Source organism: Neolamprologus multifasciatus, chromosome 3 (assembly GCF_963576455.1).
Source record: "Neolamprologus multifasciatus chromosome 3, fNeoMul1.2, whole genome shotgun sequence".
Classification (NCBI taxonomy): Eukaryota; Metazoa; Chordata; class Actinopteri; order Cichliformes; family Cichlidae; genus Neolamprologus; species Neolamprologus multifasciatus.
This window is the reverse complement of record NC_140441.1, coordinates 8,419,429-8,438,897: the sequence shown is the minus strand read 5'-3', so window position 1 is coordinate 8,438,897 and position 19,469 is coordinate 8,419,429. Positions and strand designations below refer to the sequence as shown.

Below are 19,469 nucleotides of genomic sequence, written 5' to 3'. Positions count from 1 at the left end.
GTAAAAATATAATATAAGCTCTGGCGGACTTGGTTCTATGGTAGGTCTCTTAAAGGGTTAAACGATCTCACATGTGGCTATCCACTTCTCAGAAAAGGCCAGAAGCAAACAGGCACTTCCAAATATCTCAATCCCCGAGAACCCTTTGCAGACAGATGGACACCTGTTTGTCAGTCAGCCTTTGAATGCCTTAAGGAGAAGTTAACATCATCCTCTGTATTGGGGTTTGCAGATCCACAGCTCCAATATGTTCTGCACACTGACGCTAGTACCACGGGCCTGGGTGCCGCTCTTTATCAGGAGCAGGATGGTAAAATGCACGTCATTGCCTATGCTAGTAGGGGATTGACACCAAGGGAGACCAGATATCCAGCTCATAAGCTAGAATTTGTAGCTCTGAAATGGTCCATTGTCGAAAAATTCCATGATTACCTTTATGGTAACGAGTTCATCGTTGTAACGGATAACAATCCGCTTACATATGTTCTGACCACGGCAAAACTTGATGCAGCGAGTTATCGCTGGTTAGCAGCGTTGTCTACCTTCAACTTCCAAATCAAATACAGAGCTGGGAAGGCTAACCAGGATGCTGACGGCCTATCACGGAGGCCTCATCAAACTCTGGCTGCAGATAGGCTTGAGGAAAGTTACCAGATTGCACTCGAAAACTCCAAGAGAGTTGCTGAGTGAAACAAGAACAGGTTTGATAAAAAAGTCAGAGTGTCCACACTTCAAGCTGGGGACAAGAGTCTTAGTCAAGAACGTTCGCCTGCGCAGTAAACACAAACTTGACGATAAATGGGAACACATGGTGTACCGTGTTGTTAAGAAACTGGAAAATGTTCCTGTGTATGTGGTCCAACCAGAGAAGGGTGGTGGTCCGAGCAGGACTTTTCATCGAGACCTTTTACTTGCATGTGGTGATCTCTCAGACATTGAGGATGAGGTTGAGACAAAACCCAAACCTCCACGTCGACCTAAGACTCGTCAGAGCCCTTCTGAACCTAAAGATACAGAAATGTCAGAGTCTGAGGAGGAGTATGAATGCATTTCAGGTCATCCCTCAATCCAAACCTAGACGTTTATCAAGATTTGTGACCAAACTCAAAACCATTCCAATGTGCAAAATGAGACAACAAGCTCCGAAGTTCAAAATGATCTATGTACACTCAAAAGTGACAACTCTTTGCTTCAACCAATGGAGACAATCTCGGACGAGACTGGCCATGGACAGAGAAATCAAACTGAACCTGAACTGCTCAATGAGGAATCTCACTCCAACATCATGGTAGAGAATCATAATGTCCAAGTTCAAGGAGAACCAGATGTTGAGATAGAAAACACAGAGCATAGTGAAAATATCACTGACCAACATGCTGAACAAACACCTGAAATAACTCCTGAAACACCTCAAGTGAGAAAATCTGAGAGATTAAAGCGACCCCCAGGACGGTTTCATTACCCCCAGTTGGGTCAACCCCTTATATCCTTCGCACAACGATTTCTGGATAACTTTAACCAAGCTCTTGAGTCGTTTAGTAGCTATGAAAACACTCAAATCTATGATGTTTAGATACATTTTAAGTACATGAAGGGACTCATGTTTATTCAAAGGGGGAGGGTGTAACCCCTATAGACATGTTCAATTCAAGCAAAAGAAGATGAGAGCAATAGAATAAACAATCATGATGATCTATGGGAATATAACAGTAAATACTAAATGTTAAACATTATTGTGCATAATTCCATACACTAGTAAAAATATTTACAATTATACATTTTGAAGGACTTTAACTATAACACAAATTCCCAAACTTTGAGGTACATGTTAGCATTTTGATTAAGAAATGAAAAAAAAATCAATATAATAAAACTGGAATAGATTATACATGAGTTTTATTTATATAGTTTCATATCTGGGGATGCCTGTGTTTGCTTTATATCACTGAAAGATTGGTCTGTAAATTTTTAATGGTAAAATAAAAGAGAAAAACAAAACTGCTTCAACATAGCCGCAATGTAACTTCAGATAGGTTCACATTAAATCTCGTAAGAAGAAAGATGTTTTCACTATTTCCGTGACACAGAAAATATAAACTGTTAGTGTACCTATTAAAACTTAGGAACAGTAATCAGGATTAGATTTCCATTTTTTAATGCAATGACTCTAACAACATTGCATTTTTTTGATTGTCTGTGATATTTCATGAAATCACTTCTGCCACACGTGGTTTCTGAATGATCTCATTGATTTAGCCATAAAGTCAAGCTCAGTTTTAACTGTTGAACCTGAATCTACATCTACGGCTGTGGCGGTCATTTCTGTGGCACCAAACTTGATTTCTAGTTTGATTTCACGATTCATGCCACGTGCTGTGTCAGGTGACTCAAGAACAATTGAACCAATTTTCTCTATTCCCCACTCATCCACATACATTAGATCTTGGATTGTTCTCTCTGTGCGATAAAATGCAAAGTTAACTTCTGTCTGATTTCTTTCTACTGGAGTGAAGCTGTGCTCACTGGTTTTATCCCAGCCCACTTCCTCATTTTCCTTCACCAGTACACAGAAAATACCTTTACACCACTCGCCCTCTTTGTTTGTGTATCTCTTGTCTTCCCTATGCTTGGATGCATCAAACCTTTGAGACAAAGAAACCCCGTAAGTAAAGGCACTTATTCGAGATGCCACCACTGCTGGGTTTCTTCCAAACATCACAGCTCCTTTCATGATTGCTTCTTGAGGATGAGAAGGACACAGAACTTTACACTGACCACCAAACTGATTGGTAATATGCTGACGCAGAATCAGGCTTCTAGCGTAGCCTCCGACTAACAGAATTTACTCAATCCTGAAATCTTTTTTCAGGATTTCTCTGAGACTCTTGCTGATGCCATTCAGACTCTCAGCAAAGAAAGACCGTACTTTCTCTTTTGAGATTTTGATGGCTCCTTGATTCCAGGAAACACCTCTCAGCGATTCAAAAAACTTTTCCATTTTCTGCTTTTCTTTTGCCATTTCACCCAGGTTATATGGGCAGCTGATCTCCACATCATCATCATTCTCTTTTAAAACTGAGATATCATACATCATCTTCTGCAACTCTCCTGGATGCTCTTTTTCATATGCATCCCACAAACTGTCACTGAAGATTTCTCTGAGGAACTCTTTGAATTTTTTATCCACAGTTTGTCCCCCCAAATCATTTCCAGAGGCCTTGTGCAGCTCCTTCAGGGCTCCTCCCTCCAGGACTTCATGAACAGTGATGTCAATGGTTCCACCAGCAGACAGGAAGTTATTAAAAGTGACAAGTGATAGCATCTTTACAAATCATTCTCTTTTATGCCTGTCAGTGAATTCCATTCTCCTGGTGTGTCTCATTTAGTCACAAGGTGTGCTTTTTCCTTTTGCCCATTTTGTAGTTTTTAGTGCCAGAATCTAACCACCGTCCTCCCACATAGCAAAATTGGTATGGCCCGTATCTGGCCCACACAATGTGCTTACACATGGCCCACATACCACAAAGAATGACAGCCCTTTGGTGGCCCAGATCAGGTTTGCCAGAGGTGGCCCACACATGGGCCAGCACTAGCCCAGTTGCAGACACACTGGTGGTCGGGTAAATTTGACATGGACCGTTTTTTTAACTGGGACTCCTCCCCCTTTTACAACTTTGTCAAGGGTAGTCTGCAGCCTGTGCACATAGGCTGAAGGTTTTTCGCCAGCATTTTGGTTTGTACTCAAGAATCTTGCGAACAGCTCATCAACGTCATCTACAGTTCCATATGCAGAATCAAGCAAGCTCAAAAAATCTTTGGGGCTGGACAAGGGACCCAATTGTTTAACAATGTTTGCAGCTGGTGGTAAGAGGCTGTCAATGACCTTCCGTACTACTTGTCTTTCAGGAACAGAAGAATCTGCAAGATAAAACTCAACATGACTTCGCCAAGTGTCATAGTCAACCTCCGTATTAGGGCATGGAGTTTTTCCAGAAAAGGACCTGAATTTTGCAGAGCTTGGATAGGATTGGGACATGTCAGTACTTTTGACAATGTGCTCCACAATGACCCTCTGGACTTCAGGTGTGGTCAAGTGTTAAGGGTTCAAAATAGGAGCTGGTCTGTCAGTAAGGGAAGGATTGATGGTGTCAGTGGTCAGTGTGGGTGGGATAGTTTCACTGCTTGGTCGTCTCAAAATGGAACCAGGTATTAAAGGGACTGGGTCATCTACTGAAATGACCTTAGAGGGGGTTGTACCCTCCCTTTCCCCAGCAGAGGCCTGAAGTTTGTTAAGTTCACTGAGTAGCATCTTCTCATATCTACCCCACTCACCTTAGCAATACCCTTTAAATTAGAAAGGTAAGACTCTGTAGTACTAGCCGTTAACTTAGCACTGTAAATTGGGGATAAGAGTTGGATGCTGTGAACTACATTTGGGTCAGATGTTGTTCTTTAACAGGGTAGTTCACCCTGAATCGACTCAATGGCTGTGCCATACTCAAACTCAACTATAACTGTATCTTTAAAGTCAGGGTTAGAACTAGCAATTTCCACTGTTCGTGCAATAGAACCATAGTGTTGCAAAAACTTAACAACTTCTTCATCAGTCTCTGTACCAGAAAACCCACTGATTAGTACAGCATTTGGTACCTTGGTACGTTCACGTTCAATGACATCCATGTTACTTCAGTGGAAAAATGAGCAAAAATTGTCATAAAACTGCCAACTGTGTGCTAATGATTGGATTAAAGGCATTAAATAGCCAAACTTCTCCTGGCTGGCTCGCCACTTTTATGTAACACCTGCTTAGTATAGTAGGGTTAAGCTTATAGACTGGATTCGAGAGGAGTAAAATAAATTTGAGAGAATTGAGTGTTGAACAGCCGGCAGATTTATTACAATGTTACAGTGGTGCAATAACCCAATGTAAACAGCATAGAAAATTAACAGAAGATCAACAGAGAAGAGCGCTCTTTTGAAAATAACAACAAAATAAAATAAAATGAGTAGTCTCTTCAGACCTGACTCCTGATGAGCAGGATATTGGGAGTTCAACAGTTTCCCAGAGAAACAATCCGTATCAAGTAAGCAGTTTTTGCTCTTGCTTATCTGAAATCCTGCGATTCGAAGTAATTCAGACTGTAGCTCTACTCCTGCATCCAGAACAGCTGGCCACACTGCTTTTGGATTCGCCAAGAGTTTTCACAGGGTCTGGCTCGCCATCCATATCCAGAACCACTTCAGATCCAGGATCACAAAAAACCAGTCTGCACATACAGTACAGAGCAATAAACAAAATAGTTCTTAACAGTTTTTCTAAATAAAACGAGATCTCATAAAGTTTTCAAAATCAAGTACACTGTTGTTTTAACATTGTTCTGTTTCTATGAATTCCATCTGTATTGCTTTACAGCATTACAATCAATTGTATTTATATACCCCTTTTTAAGGCATATGTAATCACATCATGAAATGTTTGTAACGTAACTAGTTTTAAATAACTTATTTACATGAATTAACCTATAACTGAAATGACAAAGTGCAGAAAAAGCACTGGACAACATTTATGGCTAAAAGAAAAGTGCATCCTGCGTTAGTTTTGCACATTTGTGAAGATGCCCAATCAAATAGACAATAAAATAAAATACGACACTCCATTTCACAATTCCACAATTCAAGTACTCCGACTGGTTTTAGCTTTTTTAGACAATACAGATTTTGCACTGTTGCAGTGTTTACCACATGTAAAATTAGCATAAGTTTTCCTGCTAACTTATCATCTCTAATAACTCACCGGAGTTCCCAAGAAACAAATACACGCTCTGCCTGGTTTTGGTCGAGAGTATAACACATAAAGGCCTCTGAAAAGTACATAACTTTAAGTTAGAGACTGTTAAAAATACTTTATAACACTTATTTTATACCGAAAGACTCACTGTGTAGCTTGTTAATTGCTCTCGGGTGTCTTGCTCCGTTTTGCCTAGCTTAATGCAGCAACGTGCTTTTGTTGCATTCATTGAACTACGGAAATTCAAAATGTGTTCAAGGGGTGTCGGAAATAAAAAAACCAGAAAAAAACCAAGAAAATACTAGTAACCATGTCTATAGGGGTTACAACTGCCATATTGACTTTATCTGTCAAGCAAATTTAGGAAATATTGATTTTTCCATCTTCAAGCATTTTTAAAATAGTTAAAAAAAACATCCATCCACACATTCATTGATCCATTTTCATGTACAGAGCTGTTAATGTCTCATTAAAGAGGTTTAGACTGGTGAAATTATTCAAGAATGACCAGGTAACAAGTAAAGTGAAAATTTATCAGAATACTGTTCTATTTTTTAAATGGATTGTTATTTTTATGTATTTATTTTAAAGAGGGGAGGAAATGGAAACAAAACCTGAGCTTGAAAAAGTCAACTAACAGCAACCACCAAAGTCATTATCAAAACCACTACTCTGATTTTGTATATTAAATTTTGTAAATATAGCGGCTCGTAGCTTCTGTTCATAAAGAGTAGAGCTGGAGCTGAGAGGGAGGATGACCACTGCTGGGACTGCATCACTCTGCTGCTGCTGCTGGACTCTGCTCTGCATGTGTCTCCTCATGGTTTGTGCCGCTGAAGGTGAGCTCAGAATTTACTCACACACACATGGAGTAAATACATGGCCATTTTTTTTTTTTTTTTTGTGGGCTGGTCAAAAGCACTATTTTGACTTACCCGCCATCATATGTATTGGTTTGTGTGTTGCAAGACAAAATTAATATTTTCCTCTTTTAAAGGGAGAAAAAGGTCTTTTTTTGGTGCTAGTGGGTTCGGAGATGGCGACCATTCACACGGCAGATTTTCTTTTGCTTCATTTATATTATTTTTACACGTTATAATACCTCATTAACTTGTGATTAATTATCTTGAAAAAGTGTCTTGGTTAGGTTTGAAAAAATTATCTTGCAAACACCATCTTCCATCATGGAGTATTTGTAGCACAGACGCCAGGAAACACGAGCACACATGTGCACAGAAGGATCGCACTAGTGATGGTGAATTTGATTCTTTTTATTGAATCAAGTTTCAATGAGTCACTCACCAAGTTTTTTTAGTAATTTGAGTCAGTTGCCCAGAGAGTACAAAAAATGTAGATTTTCACTCAAACTTAATTTGTTTCTCTTTTCACGTATATCCTACTGCTAAGATGAGTGATTGTAAAAGAAAAACAACTATTTTTATAGAGCAAAAAAAAGAAAAAAAATTCTAAAGGGAACATTTATTTATTTTTATTTTATTTTATTTGTATTTTCCTCAAATGTGTCAAATATATATATTTATATATATTTAAATGTCCACTGAGCTGTGAGCCAGGGGCGGTAATGCGCCTTAACATTGGTTGCTAACCAAGAAGAAGAAGCTGTGAGCCAGGAGGGAGGGGGTGAGTGAGTGAGTGATTTGTTTATGCTATGATTCAGCACAGGAAGGGAGGGGGTGAGTAGCTCAGATGTGCTGTTAGCATGTTAGCAGAGCGATGCTACTGTGAACCGAGGAGCTATTGTGTTGATGTGAGCTTCTACTCTTCCTTCTTCTTTTTCTTCCAGTTCATAGCAAAAATGTTTTTGTTAAGAAACCGGCTGTTGTTTTTCCCCCCGAATGGCACTAGATCGCAAAACTTGAAGAACTTGCTACCAGCCAATTGAGGAAGACCACGAAAGAAAAAAACATTAAGATTATTTTAAATTTTCTATATTATAAATGTATTCTGCCCTCCCTGTATGTTGTTGTTGTTACCTGGTTTTAGCTGATTGATAACAGTTCTTCAAAAGGAGAGGCAAAAGCTTTCAGTTCTCATTGCAGGGTTTATTTGTCTCCCTAATGAAGGCACTGTAAAACTACAAACATATGAAAAGCATAATAAAACATACATTTGGAACATAATATATTTGTCATATTACAAGGTACGGACTGAAGCTTTAGTAACTCATATTACAGCTGGTATAACCAAGAGAAATAAATGAAAAAATATCTAGTGCAAATCCCGCTACCTTAAGCTAACATATAACATATAATGTAATTTCCCATTGACACGGAAACATAATTAGCTTCACCAGCGCAACTACATGCAGGCTTCAGATATGAGAGTCTACCATTTCACATAATTTATTTAACATGAACTCAGAATATAATCATACTTACAAGCATATATTTCTCATGCTCCAGTATAACCAACTTTGGAACTTATAATTTGTGCGCTGCTCTCAGTTTAGTCAGACTCCATTAACTACTACTATGTTTAATACAGAAACTTGAGTACACTAACCTGCTTCCTCCCCCTTGTGGGGGTGGTGGGGCCGCTGCATCCTGGACTGCAGACTTTCCAGCTCTGCCTCTGTGCTGGAGCAAGAGGGGACGATGCCCCCTTAAACAAACCTTAAACAAACGTCCTGCCCCCTCAAATCACACTTTTAGAAGTTAGGAAAGCACAAGGCTTAACCTTATGTTACAAATAGATGTGACTGTGAGAGTTCTTGATGCAGATAATTCCCTCTAGTCATCATTAGCGTTAGAGTGTGATTCATTTGCAAAAAATAGACAAAACACATTTTGTTCTAATTTTCTGTAGCAGACATGCAGTGATATCTTTAAAGAAAGTTTTTTTTGCCACACTAATCATGTAATGAAGATATGACTTTGAATGAGTTTGAATGGTTTAAAAATTCAGTTACAGGATCACTAGTTTTTGATCAATGTATTCAGTTAACTTTAGGCTTTTATTGTAGATCATGTAAAATTTCAACCAGGCTGGTATCATGGCAAAGTGTGTAATAGACCCGCTGGTCTATTAGAGAACATTGTATGAATGTCATGCTTTGCTTCTTCTAGGTGTTAAATGGATAAGCATGTGTAAGTTGCACCGCCAGCAGGTGGTGCTAATCTATTCAAAGCCAACAAATCGCTTCCGATGGAGGAAGGTATGAAGTACAATCCAGACGCCTTCATACCGGGTTGGAAATTTCAGCACTGAGTGCCTAGTCTACCGTATCTGCTTTTTCACAGTCTCTTTTTGTAGCTCATCATGATGGTCTGTTCTTTGCAAATGAGGCATTTAATGTTGAACTTTATAACTAACTGCTGCATACTGGCTCTTCTCTTTCAGTCAAAATAACCATCAAAGTGGGACAGACTGTCATTCTGCCGTGTCAAACTCTTATCAACAAAAGCAATCCCATGATAGTTTTAGAGTGGAGCAGACCTATTTATTATTATTATAAATTATTATTAATAATAAATTATTAATAAATAAAATATAAATTAAATTATAAATAATAATAATAATAATAATAATAATAATAATAATAATAATAATAATTATTATTATTATTATTATTATTATTATTATTATTATAGATATATTTTACCGAGACAAGAACTTTGATTTCGACAACCAGCATCCGTCTTTTAAGAATCGAGTGGATCTACAAGACAGACAGATGAAGGATGGAAATGTCTCTCTGATCCTGAAGGATGTGATGAACATACGAGTGTTGTGTCGTCCGGGGAAGAACAAATCGCAGGAAGAGATCTAATCTGGATGGTGACCCCATCAGCATCATCTACCTGATTGTCAATCCTCCAGGTGAGTGAGTAGAGTTGAGTGTGTGTGTGTGATCAGAGTGCAGTAGACAGTGTTGGGTAAGTTACTTTAAAAAAGCAATTAATTACTAATTACTAATTGCTTAGTCAATATTGTATTTAAATTACTTATATAATTACTGTGTCTGAAAAGTAACTTATTACTCAATAAGTAATTTAACTAAATACTTCTTAACATCCCTGTAAACCTTGAGTGGACAAACAATAGAAATTAAACTCTTTAAATAATAAATACATTTTTTAAAGACGGAGACTCTACAGTGGGCAGCAGTAGCATCTCTTCCACAGTGTAGCCTGCAATCATTTTTTTAAGCTCACCTTCAGACGCTTTCTGTGCTGCTGAAGTAAAATCATGTTTTGCCTGCTTAGCAGGAGTTGCCGCGGTGTTATCCATGGATGATGAACAAGGATCACTCAAAAGTGTTCGTCTATGCTCTGTGTCAGGCGCTTCAGTAGATTACTTGTGCTATTAACAGCAGCCGATAGTTTTTTCTCCCCAGGAGATAGCTTACATATTACTGTTCTTGTCTGCTTGTTTCAGAAAAGTGAAGAGACAGGAATATGTCCATTTCATAAAACAGCCACTCGTTTCAGCAGAGTCCAACATCTTCCGCTTTAGAAAACGACTATGCAGCAAACTGGCGCGAAATGACGTACAGCTGCACTACAACAATGTTAAAGCGGCAGAGTTTACTTCTACGTTTAGAAGATAAATTATTGACATTAAATAATGATATTCAGCGAGTTTAATTATTTTACAATGTAACGCAAGTACATTGTAAGTAACTGTAATTAAAATACCTAAAAATGAACAGTAATTAGTTACTCTACTTTTTCAATGGAAAAGTAATTTAATTACAGTAATGCGTTATTTAGTAACGCGTTACACCCAACACTGGCAGTAGATAATGTCTGACAGCAGTTTGAAGAGGAAATGGATTCTGTTCTGTTCTTCACTCATCACCTACCTGACAGCTGACACCTCACACCTGTTTCTCACCTGCAGGTCAGACAGGAGGAGACAAACAGGATGGACCTGTTGGACTGATCGTCGGTCTGAGAGTTTCTGCCGTTCTTCTTGTTGCTGTTGTTGGATTTTTGATCTACAGAAAACACGAACAGAGTCAGGATTCAAAGCGTCCACCTGCTGAACTGCAGACTTTCTCAAATGACTCAGAGCTTTCTTCAGATGAAGTCTCCTGCTGCTGAGCAGAGACAGATAGATGGCCTGATTACAACTGGCATTCAGCAACACTCAACATATATCACTGATTTCACTTTGACACTTGAGCAATGAATTCATCAGCCTCAGGAAACAACTGCACCCAACGAGGAACCAGAAATCTACCTTAATTATGTTGTTGTTTGTTTGATTGATTGTTTGTTTTTTTTGGTTGTTTGTTTTGTGTGTGTGTGTGTATGTGGGGGGTTGTTGTGTGTTTATTTCTTTTTTTGAGGGGGGTGGTATTTGGGATGAAATTAAACATTTCTTAGACAGAAAATAATGAAAACATCAGTTAAATAGTCAGAACATGGAACAGTTGTCCAACTATCAAGTTTTTTGTCTGCACACGTGCAGAGAGTGTGTGAATGCTCTTTGCAGATGTATTTCTCCCATTGTGCACAGGTCTTACTTATTTTCCACCCTGATTTACGAATAAATTCTTTACAAATCCTACCATGTGAATTCATGGATTTTTTTTTCACATTCTGTCTCTCACAGTTGAAGTGTACCTCTGGTGCAAATTACTGACCTCTGTCATCATTTTAAGTGGGGGAACTTGCACAATCGGTGGCTGACTAAATACTTTTTTGCCCCACTGTAGATGGAGGCTCAACTGGCTGACTTCAAGTACATCACAGAGATACTAATGTTCTAATGCAAAAACAAACATAATCATTTTATGATTGGAAACCAAACAACCTGATCAGTGGTCTTTGATTAGTGGTTGTTGATCAATGGTCATGAGAATTTGCATAATTATGACGAAGGAACTGACCTCACAGCCCATTGTTCCTTCAGTGGGCTGGTTTCAGTCATTATGCAAATGTACTGTTTATAAGATTGGGGAAGCCTGCAGTCAGCTGAGACTGAAGAAATCACTTGGATGAGTGACGAAACATTTGTCCCACTGAAAACGCTACGTCCAGATGAACAGAATCAACTTTTGGAGAGTACGTTTATTCTTATTTTCTTCAATCCGTGATGAATAGTAAGATGCTCTAGCTTACGGAGGGCTTTCTTATAAAGCAACACATGATTTCTCCACGCTAAATGATGATCTTCTAAATTTGTATTTAGAAGCTAACAAGTTATCTGCTTTAGGGTACGTGTTTGTGAATTATACTACAGTGTCAAATACTTCTGATTTGAGGACTTATTTTTCACAGGAGCTACAATATCCAGAGTTGTAAGTAGTGAGGAGATAAAATCATTAATAAGATAATCGACCACTGTTGGAGTAGCATTCAGGTAGCTGCTTTACTCTATGTTGGTACATGTAATTGAAGATGATAACAGTGGCTGGATTATATTCTAAAACTTAGTTACAGCGCTTTCAGAAAGACATCTACTGTGATAAAGTCCACTCTCCACTGCTGTGTAATCAATTATTGTAAATGTTATCAGGAAATAGTCAGACAGGAGAGGGTTTTCAGGAAACACTGTTAAATGTTCAGTTTTTCTTCCATATGTTAAAACAAGATCTAGAGTGTGATTAAAGTGGTGGGTGGGTTCTTTTACATTTTGAGAGAAACCAATTGAGTCTAATAACAGATTAAAAGCTGTGTTGAGGCTGTCATTTTTAGCATCAACATGGATGTTAAAATCACCCACAATAATTATTTTATCTGAGCTCAGAACTAAATCAGATATAAAGTCTGATAAATCAGACAAACTCTGTGTAAGGCCCAGGTGGACGATAGATGATAACAAGTAAGACTGGTTTCTGAGTTTTACAGCTGGGGTGGACAAGTTTATGATGTTTTTAACGAACACCTTTTATTGCTTGTAATGCACAGACACACCAACAGAGGGCAGTAATATCCCTTCAACATACATTGTAAAATTACTATTTTACCGCACGCTTTTAGCCTTGTGGGCTTTGTATTTCCTTTTAATGCTTGGACAATCACGCTTGATATGTCGGAGCATGAGTCGGAGCTGTGTGCTCCCACTGTTTTTGATCCACTCTGTTCATTTCTATGCATCTGAGATGACATAGCTGATACACTACTGGACACAGTGGTGTTATCAGTAAGCACTCGCTTTTGTTCCTCATTTATCAAGGCTTGTTGAACAAACTGTAGTGTCAGACTGTCCATCTTTGTCTCCAAAGCAGTGACAACAGTTGCATAGCTGGGTGGCAAAATACCTAGAAGGGTGACAATTTGATCTTCCTCTTCAATTACAGAACCTATTGCCCCTAGCTGATCAGTAAGTTCCTTCATCCTTTTTAAATGATCATTGACATGTTCTCCTTTCATCATTTCACACCAGAAGAACTTCTTCTTCAGAAATAGCTTGTTAGCAACAGTATCTCTTTCAAACTGTGCTTTAGCATATCTCATGCTTCTTTGGGGGTCTTGCAGTTTGTTATCAAGTACAATTGGGGTGTTCTAGACGAGAGAAAATGTCCAGAGACAATCTACGTGCTGTGAAGATAATACAGGCATTTATCGAGTACATTGCATTGAGTGACCAGCCACTCTCGGAGGTAGAAAATGTTGGATTCCTGCATCTCCTCCATGTTCTGAAGCCCAGATATGATGTCCCAAGCCGCCACTACATGACTGACACGGAGCTGCCTAAACTACACGAGTCCGTGAAAAAACATATCCACAGCCTACTGCAAGCCTCCTCTGCGTTTAGTTTCACCACGGATATTTGGACAAGCAGTGTTAGCCCCGTGTCGCTGATTAGCCCAACCTCCCAGTGGATAGACGAGTTTCACGCCGCAACGAGCCATTACATGCCAAACAATTCCGCGGCTCGCACACCAGCCAGGCTATAGCGCATATGTTTGAGGAAATGCTCCAGACATGGGGTATACCTAAGACATCAGCACATGTTGTGCTTCGTGACAATGCCAAAAACATGATTAAAGCCAAGAATGACGCAGGGTTCCCAAGTCTGCCATATGTTGCGCACATGCTCCAACTGGCTGTTCACAAGGGCTTATTAGCACAGAGGAGCATAGCTGATGCTACAGCAGTGGGACGGAAAATAGTTGGGCATTTTAAACATTCCGCCTTAGCCTACTCCCGCCTCGAGGACATTCAGGGACAGCTCAACCAGCCAATAAAGAGACTGCAGCAGGACGTACAGACGCGCTGGAACAGCACGTATTACATGCTGGGGGTGTCCGAGCATGAACTCCCTGACTATCTCACCGCTCACCAATGGGCTCTTATGGAGATGACTGTTGCCATCCTCGCCCCCTTTGAGGAACTAACTAAAAAAGTGAGCAGCTACGACGCACTAGCCTCTGATGTCATCCCAGCTGTGACTGTGCTAGTGAGACTTCTAAACAGAGAAACAGACGAACAAATTTAAAATTAAATTTTGTTTTTTATAATTATTTATTCTGTAATATGTTGCATATAACATGCTTTTCATTTTAAATAAATGTTCTTAATTCCAAACTAGTCCCTTGTTTGTTTGTTTTTTGTTAAATTATAGGACCAAAGCTGTTACCTGTAAATTTAAATCATGTTTTTATTAAGTACTCGGTATCAGCGAGTACTGAAATGCAAGTACTCGTACTCGTTTTAAAAAAAGTGGTATCAGTGCATCCCTAACAGTGAGTTAATACTTTGGCTATAAATTAGGTAGTGAGTACACAGAAAGGGTGCTTCGGATGAAGCACGTGAAGAGTATACTATGAAAAAAAATGTATTTAAAAGTTTTTAATTAAATTGCTAAGCAGATAAGCTACTCAGAAACACCACTGTGTTTGAGCAGGAACAGGAAGTGATACTCTACCACAGAGCGAGCGAACACCAAGTAACAGCGCCACCAAGAGTCAGTGAAGGGGACGAGCTCAGATCTACGTCAAGTGCACTCATCCAGTTTTCAGCAGGCTGAGTTAGTGCCACGAGTATAGAGAGTAACTTTTTTTTTACTGAAATCCATGAAGTCCATGATGAGGCAGGAAACCAGAAATAAAACAGCCAGAGTTACACCTGTACTATTTTGATAGTCCCTCACTCCTCGTCTATTCCCAGGTGTCTCCTCGTGTCTATCTTTGTTGTGTTTTCCTTCATGCTGTCTGCCTTGTGCGTTTAAGGGGTTCCTCCTTAGCCAACATATTCTCACTGTTAGTGAGTTTGTAGATTCTACATAGCCTGTGTCATTTTGTCTTATGTTTGTTTTATGTTCAAAATAAAGCTGCTGACTTTAACTCACAACAACAAAAAAAAGTCATCAGAACCCAGAGCTAAGATCGTTCTTCATAACCCAAAAAGACAACTTCAAAAGTTCAACTTCAAAAGTAAGGTGACTTGTCAGAGTCAGATTTATATATCCATATTTCAGTGGTTCACAGTCTGACTATGTGCATCAAAGCAACAAAAGAAAAGTTTTCATCCTTTTCTTTTCCCATCTTTGGATTAGACGGACAGCTTTAACTCAAAGCAAATCTGATTGCCTCAACTTCATGTAAACCTGTGATAAAGGATGATTCAAAATGCAAAGGACTCTGTGCTCGTTCTTCCCACTGTTTCACTTTGTTCACTGTTGAAATTCAAACTTCTCACAGTAAAACATTTTATTGGAAATTATGTCACTACATAGAATATAAAACAATAAATAAATTACAAACAAAAACAAAAGTACATGACACACACAGCAAATAAAACCCCACAAAAACATTCACACTAAGCTTTAAAACAATCACCAAACAGAGCAGAGGATTTAGCTCATCTTCATTAATTTAAATGAATAAAATTGTTGAGAAGAATAGGAAACAACTGTGACATTAATTGCCACAGTTCTTGACTCTGTTTTTTGAGTTTGTACCTTTTTTGCCACATTCGTTACTTTTTGGTTTCTGTATCATGTTTATGTTTCCACGTCCTCATTTAGTTTTACATGTCTGTCTTTGGCTCCAGTCCTTCCTTTTGCCTCTTGTTCCTATGCATTCTTGTGGCTATCTTCCAGTTGTGTTGATTATTATTCCTTGGCTCCCCCTAATGGGGAATCTGTGTACATATAAATATAAGATTCACATCCTGGGATTAGATTGTTTTAACATTACTGAATCTGCTGTTCAAGAACGACGTGGTCGCTTTTGGCGCCTTCGTCTTTTTTTGTATTCTAGTAAAATCACAAAGCTAACAACAACAAGAAGTACAACAAAAACTTGCAGAGCAACACTTCCAACCATCTTCCCTCTATCCTTTGTTTGTCCTCCTGCGTGACCTGCAGGTGAGAAACAGGTGTGAGGTGTCAGCTGTCAGGTAGGTGATGAGTGAAGAACAGAACAGAATCCATTTCCTCTTCAAACTGCTGTCAGACATTATCTACTGCACTCTGATCACATCACTCAGACCAGCTGCTTTCTACAAAGTCTCATCAACAACATCTTTAGAAACAAACATCAACAACCAGGAAGCAGCTTCACCTCTGATCACACACACACTCAACTCTACTCACTCACCTGGAGGATCAACAACTCTCAGGTGGATGATGCTGATGGGTTCACCACCCAGATGAGCTCTCTTCCTGCGGTTCCCTCCCCTCACAAGGACACGACACTCATATGTTCCAGTGTCATCAAGCGTCACATTCTTCAGAATCAAAGACACGTCTCCATCCTTCATCTGTCTGTCCTGCAGATCCACTCGGTTCTTAAAAGATGGATGCTGGTTGCTTGGAATAACTTTTTCATCCCAGTGAAAAAGGACACGTTCTTGCTCCAGTTCAGGTTGGATCCACTCAACGCCTTTGATGGTTTTGTTGTTTGGAGCTTGACATGGTAGAGTGATGTCCTGTCCAGACTCAGCTGTGATGTTTTTCTGGTCTGAAAAAGGAAACGACACATAGCCGAGATGTTAAAGTAACTAAAACAGCATCCAGTGAGACAGAGACCAGAGCAGAGAGCTTTGCTAAGTGGAATCAGGGGTCTGTACAAGGAACTGAAATTCATGAGTTAATGCACTGTTTTGAACTTAAAGTTCCCGTTTTCATTGGCACAAAGGTGGCTCTATTTTAATCCAGTTCATTTCAATTTGATTTGATTTCATCTTTATAGCCAAAAATTCCAACAACAGTCACCTTATGGGACTTTATATTGTAAGTTAAAGATACTTTAATAATACAGAAACTCTAACAATCAGACGACCACCCTGTGAGCAAGCGCTTTGGCAACAGTGGGAAAGAAAAACTCCCTTTTAACTTGAGGAAACCTCTAGTAGAAGCAGGCTCAGGGAGGTGCGGCTAATTTGAGTTGAGGGGAGAAGGACAGGACAAAAGACATGCTGCAGAAGAGAGCCAGAGAGTAATAGTAACAAATACTTAAATGCAGAGAGGTGTACAAACACATAGTAAATGAAGTAAGGAGATTGGAAAGAAACTAAATGGACTTCTTTGAGATTTTGAAGATGTTTGAGAAGAAGCTTCTCAGATGAGAGGGAAAACGTCTTCAAGAAACACAGAGAGGTCCAATCGCTTTTCTTTCTGAGCTCCTTAGATTACCATGACCTGGATGACTGAGACGCTTCACAGACATAGTGAGTGAAGAAGAAACACTGAGTGATCCATAGGAAGGTCTCACAACAACAATTGTGAGGATTCAGGGTCACCTGGTCCAGCCCTAACTATATGCTTTAGCAAAAAGGAAAGTTTGAAGCCTAATCTTAAAAGTAGAGATAGTGTCTGTCTCCCGAATCCAAACTGGAAGCTGGTTCCACAGAAGAGGGGCCTGAAAACTGAAGGCTCTCCCTCCCATTCTACTTTTAAATACTCTAGGAACAACAAGTAGGCCTGCAGAGCGAGAGCAAAGTGCTCTATAGGGTGACAGAGTACAATGAGATCTATAAGATAAGATATAAGGTGTGACACGGCATACCTTCTGTGACTAGACAAGTGTGGTATGCATGCAGTGGTATGTCACGGTATGGAAAAACAATCTCAGGTATCAGAAAATAAAAAAACAGGCTGCGAGAGTCAGATAAAAACAGAGTGTAGCAGGTAGAGTTTTGATTATCTATGTTGCTGGATCCTCATCTGCTGGTTAGAATGTTTTATCTGTTCTTGATAAAAGACATTTTTGATTTAGGTTTGATTCTATGTCCAGTTGAGATCTGACTGGTCCTTAACCTCAGCTAAATAGAATAAAATAGAAGAGCTACTTTACTCATTATCAGTCAGAACATACACCAACTGATATATTGTGATGACACAGTGCTAAAACAATATAATAAATCTAAACAAGAAAAAAGAACCAAAGATATTTGCATTATAAAAATGCTGTCTTTTAACTGTGCACATAAACATAACAATAAAACTGTACTGGATCTTAGAAACAAATATATTGAAAAGAATAGATATACAGCAACAAAACCCTATTCCAGATGTGTTTCACTGCCCTAATGCAAACTGATTTATGAGAGTCCAGAAACAGAGGAATCCTGTTTGATATAAAATGGGTTTAATCTCACCTGCAGAGACGAGTAGGAGGCAGACAGACAGTAAAGTCCAGCAGAGAGATGCAGACGCTACAGCAGGCATTTCACACAGATGACCTAGAATGATGTGAATATATCAAAATGCCAGAGATAAAACCTCAGTAAACTACAGCTTATCAAATAAAGTGAAAGGAACTGAGAGTTTTACCAGGTGTATGTGGGTGGGTGGATGCCTTCAGCAGCTCTCTATGAATGGATTCCGAGAAAGGTGGAGTCAGAGTGATGGAAGTGTTTTGGAGCTGAGCCCTGAGATCCTGTTTTTCAGCTTCTTCCTGGTGTGCAGAGATTCCTCTGCATTCTTTGAATCTTTGAGTGACAGTTGTAGACAGAAGCATGACAGGCAATCAGTTTTTCATTGTAACCCTTACAGCTCACCTGGCTGTGACTCTCAGCACTTCTCAGTTTGTTATAAGAGACTTTGTGCCCTTAGAGAAACACAGCACCACACCTACACCCACCTGGAAGTCTAACCCTGATCCAAGTGCCATGAGAACGGGCTGAGAGGTTCAACTGTTCTTTATTTAGTGTAAAGTAGACAAATCTGTTTCATGAAAGTTTGAACTGTTCCTTAAAATGATCAAGAAGTGTTTCAGCAACATGAGCAGGAGTCAGGGCCGGATCCAGTGTTGTGTTTGAGTGCGGAGCTATAAGTAAGAGCTGGGTGTGTTCCTTAATAAACAAAACCTGACCTAGAATAGCAGATTGGTGTGTCAAGATGTAGCAGCTGACTCAATATCTACACATTTCTTGTTTACAACAGGAACACAGTTACACACACAGGCTCATATTTACAACTCTGATTCATCACTACAGCAACAGAGTCACAACAGAGTCAGATTTGTAATGTGAAAATTGTGGAGTAAGTACTGAGTGTTGGCACTATAGTCAGTGAACTCAGTGAAGTGAGTTTAGGAAAGCCTTTGTGTAATCCTGCTATTGTGTGTTATGTAAACTGCACAGAAACAGTGTGTGTCGTAGAAACGAACCAACGCAAACAAACTAACATGGCAGATTTTTCAACCTTTGGCTAATTGCTTGAATTAAGTTAATTACATGATCATGATCTAGTTTTATGTGACTAAAAAGTCATAATTTAGACTTTTATTTCATAAAAAAAGAAAGTAACCACTTGTTAG

At 39.2% G+C, this 19,469-nt stretch overlaps 1 protein-coding gene, 1 long non-coding RNA gene and 1 pseudogene across 2 annotated transcripts; 1 reads left to right on the top strand and 2 right to left on the bottom strand.

Moving 5' to 3' along the window:
* Positions 1 to 2,168: 2,168 nt before the first annotated feature.
* Positions 2,169 to 3,649, bottom strand: LOC146521416 (heat shock 70 kDa protein 12A-like; annotated as a pseudogene).
* A 5,885-nt stretch (positions 3,650 to 9,534) lies between these two features.
* Positions 9,535 to 10,764, top strand: LOC146521415 (uncharacterized). The gene is made up of 2 exons (XR_014873425.1): positions 9,535 to 9,628; positions 10,652 to 10,764. It is a non-coding gene; the product is annotated as an uncharacterized LOC146521415 (long non-coding RNA).
* A 4,427-nt stretch (positions 10,765 to 15,191) lies between these two features.
* LOC146521414 (coxsackievirus and adenovirus receptor-like) lies at positions 15,192 to 18,833 on the bottom strand. The gene is made up of 3 exons (XM_085155326.1): positions 18,307 to 18,833; positions 16,305 to 16,667; positions 15,192 to 16,066 (listed from the first exon to the last, which is right to left on the bottom strand). The coding sequence occupies exons 1-3, from the start codon at positions 18,374 to 18,376 to the stop codon at positions 15,915 to 15,917; spliced, it is 585 nt and encodes a 194-aa protein (XP_085011452.1). The 5' UTR covers positions 18,377 to 18,833; the 3' UTR covers positions 15,192 to 15,914.
* Positions 18,834 to 19,469: the final 636 nt, after the last annotated feature.

Coding starts and splice junctions, on each gene's coding strand:
- LOC146521414 (XM_085155326.1), bottom strand. CDS start 18,376: ATGCCTGCTGTAGCGTCTGCATCTCTCTGCTGGACTTTACTGTCTGTC. Junction 16,668..18,306: donor CCTCCTACTCGTCTCTGCAG/GTGAGATTAAAC, acceptor TTCCTTTTTCAG/ACCAGAAAAACATCACAGCT. Junction 16,067..16,304: donor GAGAGTTGTTGATCCTCCAG/GTGAGTGAGTAG, acceptor TCTCACCTGCAG/GTCACGCAGGAGGACAAACA.